The following is a 14,353-nucleotide window of genomic DNA, read 5'->3' as shown; positions in this document are numbered from 1 at the left end:
GTGTTACAGTTCCAAGCCAACACTGAAAAATGCATTTTTGCTGCTCCGCTAGAGACTAGTGGGTAAACTGAAGTCAAAGCTAGCAAATAGAGGGAAAACTGTAATAAAAACTTCAAAAAAACCCTAGAATCAGTCCATTTTTAAATTATTTGTTTAGCCATTTATCCATGACTCTAAAAGCAGCAAGTGCTTGGATTAACACCGGCAAAGTCAGGTAGATGACAACAGTGACTTGACTGGTCCAGGAGTTGGACAAGCCCCTTTGGGTGATCAAATGAATTCAGCTCCTCCAGCTACACTAATGACTGATTATCTTTTAATCCCAGGCAAGGGGTAGATGAACTGTGATCATACACAGAACCACAGCACTCCCTGATGTGGTTACAACATTGAGAGCAGCTGAGTCAATTATTCCATTTCTGTTCCGGAGCCGTGGTTGCTGGTGAAAGGCAAGGTTGTCCCTGCCAAAAAGCCCCTTCTCCACAAAGGGCAAACACCCTGCCCAGTTGTCAGCCTGCTCAACCAAGGAAAAGCAGCTGTTTGCTACCAGAAACTCAATTTCAAAGCCACTTTCTATCAAGTCATTAAGGCCAATCCTAACCAGATGTTTTGGCTCACTCCCTTACCCCTATAAATATCAGTAGGAGGAGGAACCATCACTTACCTGAGGTACAACACCCAGTGTAGCTTACTGTAATTGTGGGTATAAAACAAGCTGGGTTTCCTCCCCAGAGCACGGCCTTAGGCTACAATTCCCTTCCCAGCCCTGACAGCACCCCAGCACCACCCCTGCAGGTACCCGCAGCAGCATCCTTCTGGGCTGCGTTTCTCCAGACCAGCAAACTCCTGCCCTGCTCACCTTGGTGCCCCAGAAAACACAAGAAGAAACAGGGAGAGTCAAAAAAAAAGATGGCCAGTACACCTAACTGTTTACACGACCCCATGAGACAGATGCCCTAAGCACACCCTTCTGGATTTGCATTTTAATTTCCTTATCTTTAATCCTGAAGAACCAAATACTCCAACTCCAGCCCCGGCCACCCTACAGCAGTGCTCAGCATCAGCTGTTTTCAGTCACTTGAGCAATGAGATCTTGACCACTTGTCACTTAAGATTGATCAAAGCACAGATGGAAGTGACCTGTTTTCAAGAAAAAATAAATTATTCCTTGATTTCGTGAGCATATTTGAAACAGCTGCAAGGGACAGGCTCAACACCACCAGCTGCACCTGCACAAACTCTGCAACCTCACAGGGGGCTAAAGCAGGCCCTGCTCAGCAAGTCAAGTCTATTACAAAGCAGAACTGCATGATCCTTATTTTCCTTGCTGACAAATCTTTATTTTTTTCAGGTTTGTCCCTTGACAATACTGTCACAAGCCACTTTTGGGAACTATCTTCAGTCTTTCTTCCTATCCCAAGCCAGGTATTTCTCTCTGCACCATAGTACCTCCTGCTCAGCTCAGCCTGGTCTGGTAGCTCCAATCACACCAACTGCTTCAGTATTTCCCCTCTAGCAGTGGCGCTTTGGCTTCAGGTCCTACAAATGCAAGATTAAGGAGCTCTGCCTTCACTTAACCCAGAGCGATGACACTCAGGTTTGGAGAAGAAGCTGCACTCTTCTGGCATCCCCCCATCAGACAGCAAAGTATTGCTTTGTTTTCTGTAGTAGCTTAGCAAAGAGTGGAGAAAACCAACCTATTAATGACTGAATACTTTTTTTCCAACCCCTACACAGATGAATTTGTGTTTCATAAGCAGGCAGCCAGCTGCTCCACCCAGAACTGAACGCGGGTGGCTTTTGGATGCTGTGAATCCCAAACATAAACTTTTAAATTCCCGACCTAACCAGTTAAAGTAGGATGCCTGCAGAGCTGTATAGGCCAAACACCATGGGGCACATCAGTCCTCAGCCCCCCTCGGGCACAGAAGCGGGGCACAAACCCGCATCCCATCACCCCACAGCACATCGGCATCTTGGACTCACAGCTGGATGCAGGAGTCCCAGAGTCTGGTCCCGCCTCCTGGACAAATTTCTGCTTTCCAAAATGTATTTGTAATGCAATGGCATTTTAATACAAAACAAATATATATATATATATATATTTGTTTTCTAAGAAAAGGCACTTTGAAGGAAGCAGAAGACAGACAAAAGCCTCAACAAGAAGGCTCCTTCCTGCAGCAAACCAACTGGGACAAGGGGGCTAGGGGCAGAGTGGGGACAGGGAGCTCCCAGCCTCCTTGCCCAGGTTTCAAGCTGGAACAAACAGATTTCCTGGTTAGAGAATTACAGAATAAAAGCGAATATAGCACCACACCAGCTGTCCTCAGTTCTCTGCAAAAAGGCAGGGACCCACCCCCAAGCAAAGCCCTCAAGCAGCCCCCTCCTGCACCCCCATGGCGAGGAGCTGCAGCAGAAGCTAGCTCTTGCCCAATTTTAACATTTTCAACTATTATTCACAATGCCAGTGAGGCCTCTTATTGTGTTAAGAGACAAAAGCCCAAGTAGAGCACCCTACACCCACATTTATGTTCCAAGTAGAGCACCCTACACCCACATTTATGTTCCCAGCAAGTTATCACCCTCCAAGGGCAGCCATTAGTATTACAGCACATTAGAGCACCACCAAGAGTTAAAAAAGGATCTGATTTTAAAGTCTGCCACACTCAGTAACATGACATAACACCCCACAACTGTTACTTGTTTTACAGCTCCTCCTGATCCAAAGAAAGATTGGCCTAATGAGAATTATCCTCACACCTCCCAGGTTTGCTGAATCAAACAAGGAATTTGGCAACCCACCTGTCTAGGCAAAAGCAGACTTTGTTTTTTCTTGTTTAACATTAAGACAAACTTTTTTCAAAGTTACAGGAAAACAGGCTCCCTCTGCTAAATTAAGATGTTCATCTTCACAACAGGAAGATTTTTACAGTCACCAAGAGGTGATTTTGTGTTTGTTGTATAAATCCATGCCCAGGAGGTGTAGGCTGAGCCCCAAAAGCTGGGTATCTCCCCTTTGCAGACACCCTGGCTGTGTGCAGACCCGTGCCCGGTCCCCACAGCATGGCCAGCCCCACCGGCCACTGCTCTTCCCTCCTCTACAGCCACCTCCTCATGCTGCTCCTCCAAAAAAGCCCTCACTGGAACACTTGGTAAGGGACAGACCCAAGTAAAAACAGAGATGTAATGCTGTGTAATAGGTGCATTTGAACTCAGATACAAAGCAAGGGTCTTTAAAACACGCTCTCTTCCATGATTTTTTCTTTAAAACTCAGGGTATACGCTTTCCCTCTTCCATCCCAGCTTCGGCAGTGGAATGAAAAGACAGCAAACAGCTTGTATGCGTTATGTGACAATATTTATAAGTTATGGTTCCTTTCAAAGCCTTTCAATACTCTGTTTGTTCAGGCGCCCCAGCCGCGGCTGCCCAGGAGAGCTCGGCAGTACTTCCCAGCCATGGGAAGGGAGGGCAGCTTCAGACATCCAGCCCTTCCACAGCGATGGCCTTGGAAACACCGAAGTCCACAGCTCGGGCACAGCACCTCATCCATCACACAGCCCACCGCAACACCTCGCTGCGCTCCTTTCTGCGCCAAGGACAGTTCATTTTCACACGTATCTACGCACAGAGCCTTTTTCGAGCTAGCCGTGGTGTCTTAGTAAAGAAGTTTCCAGAATACATCTTTGTAAGGTTAAACACAAGTGCGAGTGCACTTACACAGTAATTACTACCAGCCCACTGGGACCCCATAACGCAGCAGCCTGTACAGGGCAACTTCTTGCTGACTTAATTCGTGCCTTCCTAAAAAAACTCAAAAGCCTGTGAACTTGGTCCCAGGCACAAATCCAAGCCCTCTGTAGTGCTGAGCACTACAAACTTTTGAAAGCCAATCTTTATGAATTAACAGCTAAAAAAAATAAATCAAGTGTGGAGAACGCTAGTTGCTCCACGTTAACACGGGGAAGAATGGCTGAAAGAGTGCTGCGGTCAGAGGCAAACACTTCTTTGCCTGTATTTGGGGGGTACATAGAAGAACATATATTTTAAAAGGCCCTAAAGGGTGCTGCATGCCCCGGGTACCCCCGGCCCAGCCCCGCTGCCCATCACCTGCCGCCGGTCCCGGCTCCACTCCCCCCGCGATCCCCAGCTCACCCTGGAGATGGTCAACGGGGCGCTGAAATCTTTACCGCCCACCAAGCGAAAACCCCACGGCGAAGGGCCACGCAGGACCACCGAGTGGGACATAATGGCGAGGGAGGAGAGCAGCTCCCACAACTCCCACTCGCGACTTCTCGGCCGAACAGCTCCGCCGGTCCCCAAATCGCCGGGACGGGCCGGTCCCGCCCCCGACGGGGCGTGGTGAGGAGGCGGGACCGGCCCGGCCCGGCCATCGCTGGGGGGGTTGCGTTTTAGCACGAATTTTCCCCTGTAATAAAGTTAAGTGCGGTCAAAGGCTCCGCTTACTGCGGCTTCGTCCTCTTCAGTGGGAAGAAAATGATGTAATAGGTCGGTAAACACACAGTCACGACTTTTTTTTTATTAATGAAAAGCATTATGTCGAAGGAGAAAAGACAAAAAATGGAAGAAAATCACTTGGAATGACTTGGCCGATGCATCACTGTAATTTTGCAGGGGAGTCTGGGGCAGCACCGAGCACCACAGGGCATCTCTATGTCCCGGTGGTGCAGGCGAATCGGTGACCATGGGAGCACCCAGAAGATGTCCCTGCTGCAGAGGGTGTTTCATGTGATGGCTTTCAGGCATGTGGTGGTAGCTCGGAGGTGGGATGGGTGGGCAGTACAGCTGCTTAGTGTCTCCCCTGAAAGCAAAATTCAAAATGCCTGGGCTTGGGAAAACTCCTTTTCCTGGAAAGGGCTGGCCCGCTTCAAAAAAAGGGCTAAACAAAGGATCCATTGTTTGAAAAGTCGACTTCCATCAAGTTACTTTCTTGGTGCTCAGTTTCTGTGACTTTGATTTATGTGCTATTTGCTGTGCAGACTTTTTGCACGACTTCGCTTGTGGCGCAGGAAGGTTTGCATGACCATCGCACCGCTGCGCCCGTGTTATCCCAGAGGCTTTGGTCTGGGACAGGGGTGGGAGCTGAGATTTTAAACACTCCTCTGAGCTATTGCTGCAGCTATTGCTGTGATTTAACAACATAAATACAGTGAGTGTGATGAACCCAAAACACAATAATCTTTGCTTGCTTTGCTAGAAAGGTACCTACAGAGAAGTTCTGCTGGTCCCAGCAGAGCTTTCACCCATGCTCTTTGTTCCACGCGAGTGTGTGCCTCCACCGAGAAAGGCTATAAAAGCTGACTTTTGTCTGTACAACTGGTGATGAATCATACCTCCTCATTCCTGTATGATATCACCGAGCCTGCAGAAGGCTGGGAGCAGGCTGGCCTGAGGTTTCCTTGCTCGCGTTAAAAAATCCACCCAGCTGAACACCGACATTTGTCTTGCAGAGAGCTGGAAGCTAGTTTATGTATGTCCCACATCTCCCGCTCTCGCTGGCCGGTGGCAAGCAGCACCTCCTTGAAGGACTGAGTTAAACATGCGCACACATGTGGAGCATCAGCACTGCCGTCTTCTTCCTTTTAGGAGGGAAAAGAAAATAATCCTTTCTGTAAAAGAAACTAAGTTTGCTGGAAAGTAGCAACAATAAAAACAGAGAAAAGGAAAAAAGCAGGAAAAAAAATGGAGACTGCAGCTCTGTGAAGTCAAACGTTTTTCACTGGCATTCATTACAGCTTTGTTACCAGGGTGGTTTCTAAATTGCACTCAGGCTGCGAGCTGCAGGCTCTGCTGCACAGCAAAGCATTGGGGATTTCAAAGTAATTTGCTGGCATAGGAAATAGATGATCAAAACACAGAAATCCCCACTATTAAAGTATTCATTTCAAACGCTGATGGGAAAGCTGCTGGCTCCAAGGCACATTCTCTTCAAGGTCTTTTAAATGCCCAGCCTCCGTTACCCCTCATGGCTCATCAAAAAAGTGAACTCAAGTAGAATACAATTAGAATTAACCAAATCAGTATAAACTTGTGGGTGTGCTTATTCCAAATGAGACTATTCCAACATGCATTAAACTGAGCTGAAGTAGACGCAGCTTTAATCTGAATAAAAGTATCTGCAGTTGAATTGCTCCTGATGGAAAGTGTCCTCAGATTTCAGAATTGCATCAGGAATTAATTTGGCACCACTCTATCAGCAATAGATGTTGTGGTTTTTTTTCCCAGGATTTGGGCAATGAGAACATTAACTGAAGAATTCCACATCTCACAGGTGCCTCATTTTCCTTCAATCGCTCACACACCTTTTAACATGTGCTTTCTTTGAGCAAAGCCAATACAATTTTGCAGCTTCACTTCAGTCAACCAAAGTGGGCTCAGAAATATCTATTCTTGTCTTTGATAACTGGAGAATTTTTAAATCATATTTTAAGTTATTTCCAAAATCTATTTGTAGTTCTTCTTCTGGAACAGAACTCAGCAGGACCAAGAGAAGATGATAGGAACCTTGCTGTGGGAGTGAGCCTTGATACCCAGCCCAAACTCCGTATCTCCAACGTGCTCATTCCTCAGCTGAGTGCTGAAACCCCACAGCAAGCTCTAATAAAGGCCACGTATTATTCAAAAGAGAGGTCAAACCTGTTCATGAATTCAATCTCATCACTCCACTCACTTTATCTGCCCCCCCCCCCAAGTATTTTCCTCTGTGTTTGTTTCCAGTATTTTTCCACCCTGAAGTCTTATCACCTCTTTGTTTTGATTTTGAATATTCCATTCTGGCTCAACTTTGCCACTGGTGACACTCTCAGTTTCCTTCCTTTGTTGTCACAGACTGACTGGGTAAACTACAGATATCCAGCTTTGTGTCCCATTTTGAATGAGCGTTCAGGTTTTCCATTTGTCGCCCTCCCGACGTCTAGCAAAGGTCCCGTGCTTATCTGGGAGGCCCCACAATGAGCCCCCAATGCTGGTTTTGAACATCTGTCCTCATGAGAGTGGTTTCAAACATAGTTATGACTTGGTAGTTCTTCTTAGGGTCAGGAGATTTCGCTGCTCTACAAACTACACACCAGTTTAAGGATGATATATTGCTCAACAGACACAATTCGAGTACAGTCAGTGCTCCCTTTGCACTGCCCCCAGGCCCTTCTTGTAAGATTATATTTTTAGACTGTGAAAAAAATACCTGATAAACCTCATGAGCTCAATAAATTACTTTTGTCAGAGACATTTGTGAAAGGCTTCTTAAGATAAAGCTTCTTTCTTTTTCAGAGTTTAAGGCAGAATTCAGCTGCTCTATAGGTGGATTTTTTTTTATATGGGGCCTCAGAATCCCTACCCATACAACTGGGATTGCTAGAAAGTGCAACAGCCCATATTGCTCACTGAAGTAGCAAACTCCTATATGGCGAAGAATTCATTTTAAATTCACATTCATCAAGTTCAGAAATACTTATTGCAACTTATTTATCCAGAGATTCCAGGTGAATGACCTCTCAGAAAGAGCTTTTATTGCGCTGATGTCTAATGTAGCAAATGTAAAATTACAAACTCTAATTAATTTTATCACCTGAGAATTTGAATATGTCTATCATTAAGGTAAGGAAAAAAAAAATTTAAAAATATATATATATATATAAGTGGTTAATCAAGGCACAAGATCTTACACTTTCAGTGTAGCTGCTGTTGGAAATACTTTAAACTAATGTACTTATATGTTGTATAAGATGCACTTTTTAATCCATAAAAGCATCCATATTTAATTTATAAATGAAGGTGGGAATCTAAGATAGTTCCTTGCCTGCAGAGTGGAACAATCGACAATGCCCCTTTATACTGTTTGTGACCAGTTGAATACAGACATTTGACATTTAAAAGTAGCTTTAAGCACCAAGCTAGATGTGAGCTTGTGGGCTGGGGTTCAGATTCAGCGGTTCATGGTTTGTGTTTGAACATAATTTGTTGTGAATGTTCAGTTGTATGTTCTAAGGCTGGTTTCTCCTCCTAGTAGTTGTGATTGGAAACGATCCCTGGAAGCGACGCCAATCACATGAACTCTAAATTCTTGGAGTAAGGACTCCAAGCAATGTTTCATGGCATCTGTGCCATTTGCCCTCCCAGTAGTCAGCATTTCGCAGAGTATAAACTCTTTTCCTTTCTTACATTAATCAGTAGTACTTGACAGCGTCATCTCAACTTCCATTTCCATCGTGTAAATGAGTCCTTTCTGGTGCCTTCCTAACCCAATGGGATTCATGTACAACTGATTCTTTAGAAAATCAAAGTTTATTTTTTTACTTAATAGTTAAAAATATCCAAAATATCCAAAAAACAATATCCTGTGAAAAGAGTTCATTTTGAAACTCATTATTTGGATTAATTCCAGGCAAATCTCAACCCTATGGCAGATTTAACTGCAGGTTTCCAAAGGATTACTTAATTTATAGGCTTTGCAGGATCTCTCAGATCTGAGTTATTATTTTGGCTTTTGAAAGTTCCTTGGCAGATGCCCAAGTGTTGGGAGCTGTCATTCTGAATTCTATTTAATTCATTTGTTTGGCTAAATCATTTCTAAAAAGTTTATCTCATGGATCTAAGCATCCCACAGAGAAAAATCCAGCTGTGATAGAAATCATTAGGATAATGAAAGAAATCTCGTTGGTCCAGTAGAATTCCTTGTTCTGTAATTGCATTCAGATGGAGCAGCCAGCTGCCTCCCAAGGTTTCCCAGCTTTGTAGGATTGTTACAGAGAAAACCACACACAAGAATCTGTGCTGGGCATGGTGAATTCTGCCTTTGAGTCTCTCAAACACTGTGCAGCAGACACAGATTCTCAGTAAGGACCAAGGTAGATCTTTCGTCTTTGCAAAATATATTTGGAGGGTAAAATGCAGCAGGGCCTGACCCAAAATGCAGTTTCTTATAATGTTCTGACAAATATTAAGGAGACAATTTTTTACACATTATTCTAATCCTTGCACATCAGAACAGCCATTTACTAGAACTTCATGTGGCTGGGGTTTTGCAACCCGTTGAAGAGCAAGGACAAATCCCTACCTTGCAACATTGCAGATTAAACACAAGATAAGAGCTGGAGGATGTTATTTCCAAGGGGGAACACCAGGAAGCAATGACACAGCATGGTCGGCTTGTGTCAGAGCACAGCAGCAGCTTGTTCTTGATAACTTCACAGAAGGCCATGGAAAAGGACAAGGCAGCTTGTCAGAGAAGCTCACAAAATGTTCCATCGTCCTGTTCACAAATAAAACATGTTTTTTTTATATTCCCTGCTTCCCGTCAAGTTTGCTGAAAAATGAATTGTCTCCGTGTTCACCCCATTCTCAGCCCCACTTTCCATCTCAGCAAGCAGAGAATACAGACGAGCAAGTGCCTGTTAGCTTGGGTCTAGTCTTACTCCCAGCCTCTAATCCCCAGTCTGAGACTAACCTGATGAGGAGCCGGATCAGTGGGAAGTGGGCAGGAAGGGACCCTGCCACCATCAGACACCACACTGAAGGAGATGCTCAATTCTTTGTCACCTTCCCCATGAGGTTGTGAGCCCAGAATATATTGACCAGATGGGAGGAACTGGTCTGTCTGCTTTGGGGGTGTGTGACTTAAAAGGAACCTATAAGAAAGATGGGGACAGGCTTCTTAGAAGGGTGTATTATGACAGAACAAGGAGTGATGGTTTTAAACTAGAAGAGGGGACACTCAGGTTAGACATGAGGAAGAAATGGTTTACACTGAGGGTGGTGAGAGCCTGGCCCCAGTTCCCAGAGAGGTGGTGGATGCCCCATCCCTGGAGACATCCCAGGCCAGGCTGGACGGGGCTCTGAGCAACCTGAGCTGGTGAAGATGTCCCTGCTCATGGCAGGGGTGGCACTGGGGGAGCTGTGAAGGTCCCTTCAACCCAAACTATCCTATGATTCTGTGACCTTCTCCCCACAGCTCCAACTGCTGCCCTGGCAACAAGGACAGGATTAACCCTGGCTCTTCCCCTCCATGAGCTGTAACCTCTTTGTGGACACAGCAATGTGAGTGATGAGCAGAGGCTCAGAAAATAAAAAGACATATTGGCATAATATTGTAAGCAGAATAAGAGATTGCAGGTGGTCTGCTTTTCCTGTAAGGCTAATTGTTCCCATTATGGGATTAAACTGATTGATTTCCCGTCAGAATGGTGCCTGGAAGAACAAAGTCGAAATCTCTAGTATAATGTGAGTCACTTCACTGGGCAGCTAAACACTGAGCTTTTATATTTTTTGCTTGTGAAATCATGACAGATGTCAGCTGTTGGTATATTCCGCAAACAATTTTGGTACATTTTTAGCATCATTATTTCATACAGCAGAAACCAAGTGGTTGTACCTATTGAGCAGAGGAGGTCCCCAGCCTTTCTTTAGGATTTCGCATTTATCACCCCAACTCCTGTCTCCATTGATAGTGATGCTTCCTTTTTGCTATTGCACAGCTCCAGAATGCAGACAACTGGAGAAAATTAAGCTGAATGTTCCCAATTTATGCAGGTCAAGGAAAGTTTGCCTTTTATCATTCAGAGATAAGTACAGCAAACTAACTGTTTTCAAAAGGCTGAGTTCCACAGATGACGGTATTAAGCTTCTCTAATCACACAGGTTTGTGTAGGTGGGTTTCACAGAAGCATTTCCATTCATTTTACAATGTCCCACAGCTTTAAACTGATAGGGACAGAGGTACAAACAGTACACTAAAAATGGGGGGGATAAGCCTTGTGATATCTTATCCCTGTGCATTCTGCTAGTGAATCACATCACTTCTTATTGCCTTGGGGGAACTGAAGGAAACATCCCCTAGAATTAAATGGAAAATGCAGAGCCTATTTGGTGGAGCGGTGTTTATCATGGATTCAAAAGGCAAGCTTAACAATTCGAACTCTCTCAGTTTCCTGAGTTCATTGGATTGCTGGAGGAGGATTCCTAAAAATCTTTGGGAAAATATTTTGCTTGAACTTTGAGGTGAAATGCTATGAGGTGCTCAAGCTAGACAGAAGAGTAAGCATTCATCATCCATGAGCATTAGATGAAGAAACTCAGCAACAGCAACACCAAATGAAGAAACTCCCTTCTGACGTCATGGGCTTTAGCTCAGCCCTGAATTTTTGGTTACTATAAAGAGACAAATGGACTAAGCCTTCCTCTCACTCCAAGGGCCTGCAGGCCAGGATCCAGATGCTTTTGTGTCCAAATCCTGCCGTTTCTGGGAGTAAATCTCCTGGGCACCAAGTGAGACCAAAAGCAGGCAAATAACATGCGCATATAATTTTCAAGATTGCCATAAAAATTCAAGATGGGCATTTTGATTTACTGCATCTCTTGTCTTATTTCTCTCTTAATATTTCCTAAATTCACATTTGTGCACCCAGACTACACAAACGTAACAGCACACATTCAGGAACCCTGCACACAGACAGTAACCTCACCAAGTGGGCAAAAAATAAAAGTAATTGCCAATAGTTATATTCTAGCACATAAGCAGGAATTCACAAATGCTTGCAGGAATGTAACGTATCAACCTCTTAAACAGCCGTATCCTGTTTCTTTTGTTTCCTTTTCTGCTTTTGCCATGGCTGTTGCTACAACACCATCCATCACCGCTCCTTTCATCTGTCAGGCCTGCTAGCTGCCCGCCCACAGCTCCGTACCTGCTCCCTCAGGTCTGAGCTGTCCGGATTTCCCCCGTCTTTGTCATTTCAGGGTGTAGGTGCCCATCCTTTCCTGCTGCAGCTGTGTAGGCAATGAAGTTATCCCCTCCGGTTCCTCAGCACCCTTCCCATACCTGCTCGGCTGGCTGCATGAATAGGTTTCAGTCAAACAAGATCAGTTTTAACAAGTCTCATTGCTGGAGATTCTTCCTGGGAACTGAAATGATAGTTAAGATGGGCATAGTCTAGGCTGAGACCGAGGGTGTGATGGCCGCAGAGGACAACGCACATCCACATCCCTGTTCAGAGAAGTTCAAGCACATCTTTGTCTATCCCTTTCCTCTTGGCACATAATTAAGTGGCTAATAAGATGCAAGCTCCTACCACTGAAGATGCTCCTCTGATCTCTCCAGAGCATTGCACCAACTTGCTTTCTGGAGCATATTCCTTGAAGAAACTCATTCTGCACAAATGGTAATTTAATTTTCTTTTTCCCCTCATACGAAATGTGCAGTTACTCAGACGTGGAAAAGCTGAGCCTGAAACAAATGTTTAACGTATTTTGAAGAATTTGTCATTATTCAGAGAAATAGGTCTGTCATTGACTGGAGTGCAAGGAAATGGAGAGAAAGAAATGTGTTACTCAGAAACTGCACTGGCTTGGCCAAAATTTTGCCTACAGCTGCATCTGGGCAAATCATTTAGAGTCAGAGAACCACGTTGCATGGTTTGGAGTAGAATTATCCCTCAGAGTTTAAATAAAATAATCTGTATTTAAGAATCTGCAAGGCTGTTAGGTGATCTTCTACAAAAAATGGTCTAACAGGATTGAAAACAATATTGATCCAATACTCAGTGACATGAGTATAAAAGCTCCCACCAGTGACGGTGGAAATGTCGTTCAATGAGCAGCTTGGCTGTTATCCTGAGTGTTTAGTGGGCAGTAGGATAATCAGTGATTCCACCTAATAAAGAGTCAGATCATGCTATTAATATTTCTTTTTTAACATGTGCTGTTCCTTACGTTCCGCAGCTTTTCTCTGGCTTTCTTAGGTAAGTGCATGACCGGACTATGGAGTGAAAATGCCTTATATCCTGAGAAAATAACAAAAACCACTTAAAATTCAAGGAGTGTGGAAAGCAAGTGTTATAAGCATTTGAAGTATTTGTCTGCTTCAAGGACAGTATTACATTATGGTAATGAATCTATATCCACTTTAATTTATTATTAAGAAAATAACTCCCATCTGCTTCTCTGACTGAGGCATTTAAGGGCCTTTTGCAAACAGTATCTCCAAAGTGGTCCTCACAGACAGGATAAATAATGTTTCTAACAAATGAGTGTGACTGTGGCATCAAATGATTAAATAACCAATTCCAAGACGAACAGGCAGCTCGTGATAGAAATCATACCTGATCTTCTAATTCACTCTCCTGTGGTTTAAGCAAAAGATGCATGTGTCTGAAAAACCTATGTGGAACTGAGGGTCCTCCTCTGTCCCATCGGTTCCCCAAGGTCCATCCAGATACACCAACAGTGAGCGGGAGAAGCTGATGGTATTCCACCAAAATGAAATCATTGTGTCTTTTAAAGGGATCATAGAAAATAATTCTCAGTTGCCAAAGAATACGGTATTTTTATGGATGTTTAGGAATGCAAGGTGAGGTGTCACAAGATCAAACAAATCCTAGCAATTCTGGGGGCTCATAAAATGTGCAGGAAGGGAATTGTTCAGCCTTTTTAATTCCTCTGTGCCTCTTTGAAGATTTAATATGGGTTTTTTTTGTTGGCCTTAAATCTTAATGGTGCTCTAAAACTTGTTATTTTTTCTCATCAGCCCTAAGGTTGATCTATGGACGGTTCTGCTGAGCCACACAGCTGCACAGCGCCATGGCATTGCCTGCGCTTGCCCCTTACCGGGAAAAACCCAACTTCCATCATTCTACTTTAGTTTGCCCCAAGAGCCGTCCACTGCTTCTTTCAATATCTTAATTTCAGCACTGCTTTTACAGCAATCAGTGTCACTGCCAGGGGAGACAGAATACAAATACTTGGCGCAGGTCAATATTTACTTTTCTGTTTTCATGGACGCGGAGTCGCTTGTGCCTGTTCAGAACGTCTCAGGAGAAGCATGAATAGTTTCAACATGTGTTCAAGGAAGCTCCTTAGTTTATGGATCCCCAGGTGTTTTTCCCAGTTGTGCTTTTGTAGAATTGCTTAAATAGATATACTGTTGTTCTGAAAGAGACTGAAAAAAATAATTCTGGGCAGAAGTTTTCTTTAGACTGTACTTTGCAGAGGCAGTGGAACCGCAGAGTCAGTGCTGGGAACCGCCCAGAATGGCTTCAGACCCCGCAGCCACAGGGACCGTCCCTCCGGGACAGCCCGGCCAACCTCCTCATGCCTTTCGGGTATACGGCAAGTGAGTCTTTCTCAAATCCCCTTCACCACAGGCCACTGTAACCTTATGGGGGACATAAAAATTCATTGGATTTCTTGTGTAGCATTGGCACAATGGTTTTAATTCACAACCAAATAAAGAGGTTACTTTAGGGGTTGTGTTTTTCTCTCCGTTTCACTTGTAAGCAGAAACGCGTGTGTATGGGTTTGGGTGGGTTTTGGAAGCAGTTTTGCTGATTGCTTTGGGATATC

At 44.3% G+C, this 14,353-nt stretch overlaps 1 protein-coding gene across 1 annotated transcript in view; it reads right to left on the bottom strand.

Moving 5' to 3' along the window:
* The window catches only part of PDLIM4 (PDZ and LIM domain 4), a 50,539-nt gene extending 46,169 nt beyond the window's left edge, over positions 1-4,370 (bottom strand). The window contains exon 1 of the mRNA XM_005503502.3: positions 4,154-4,370. Within this exon, the coding sequence (XP_005503559.2) occupies positions 4,154-4,246 (93 nt within the window). The 5' untranslated portion in view covers positions 4,247-4,370. The remainder of the gene's footprint in view (positions 1-4,153) is intronic.
* Positions 4,371-14,353: the final 9,983 nt, after the last annotated feature.

Source organism: Columba livia, chromosome 14 (assembly GCF_036013475.1).
Source record: "Columba livia isolate bColLiv1 breed racing homer chromosome 14, bColLiv1.pat.W.v2, whole genome shotgun sequence".
Classification (NCBI taxonomy): Eukaryota; Metazoa; Chordata; class Aves; order Columbiformes; family Columbidae; genus Columba; species Columba livia.
Note: the sequence above shows the minus strand (reverse complement) of the source record. Positions and strands in the feature narration are given on the sequence as shown.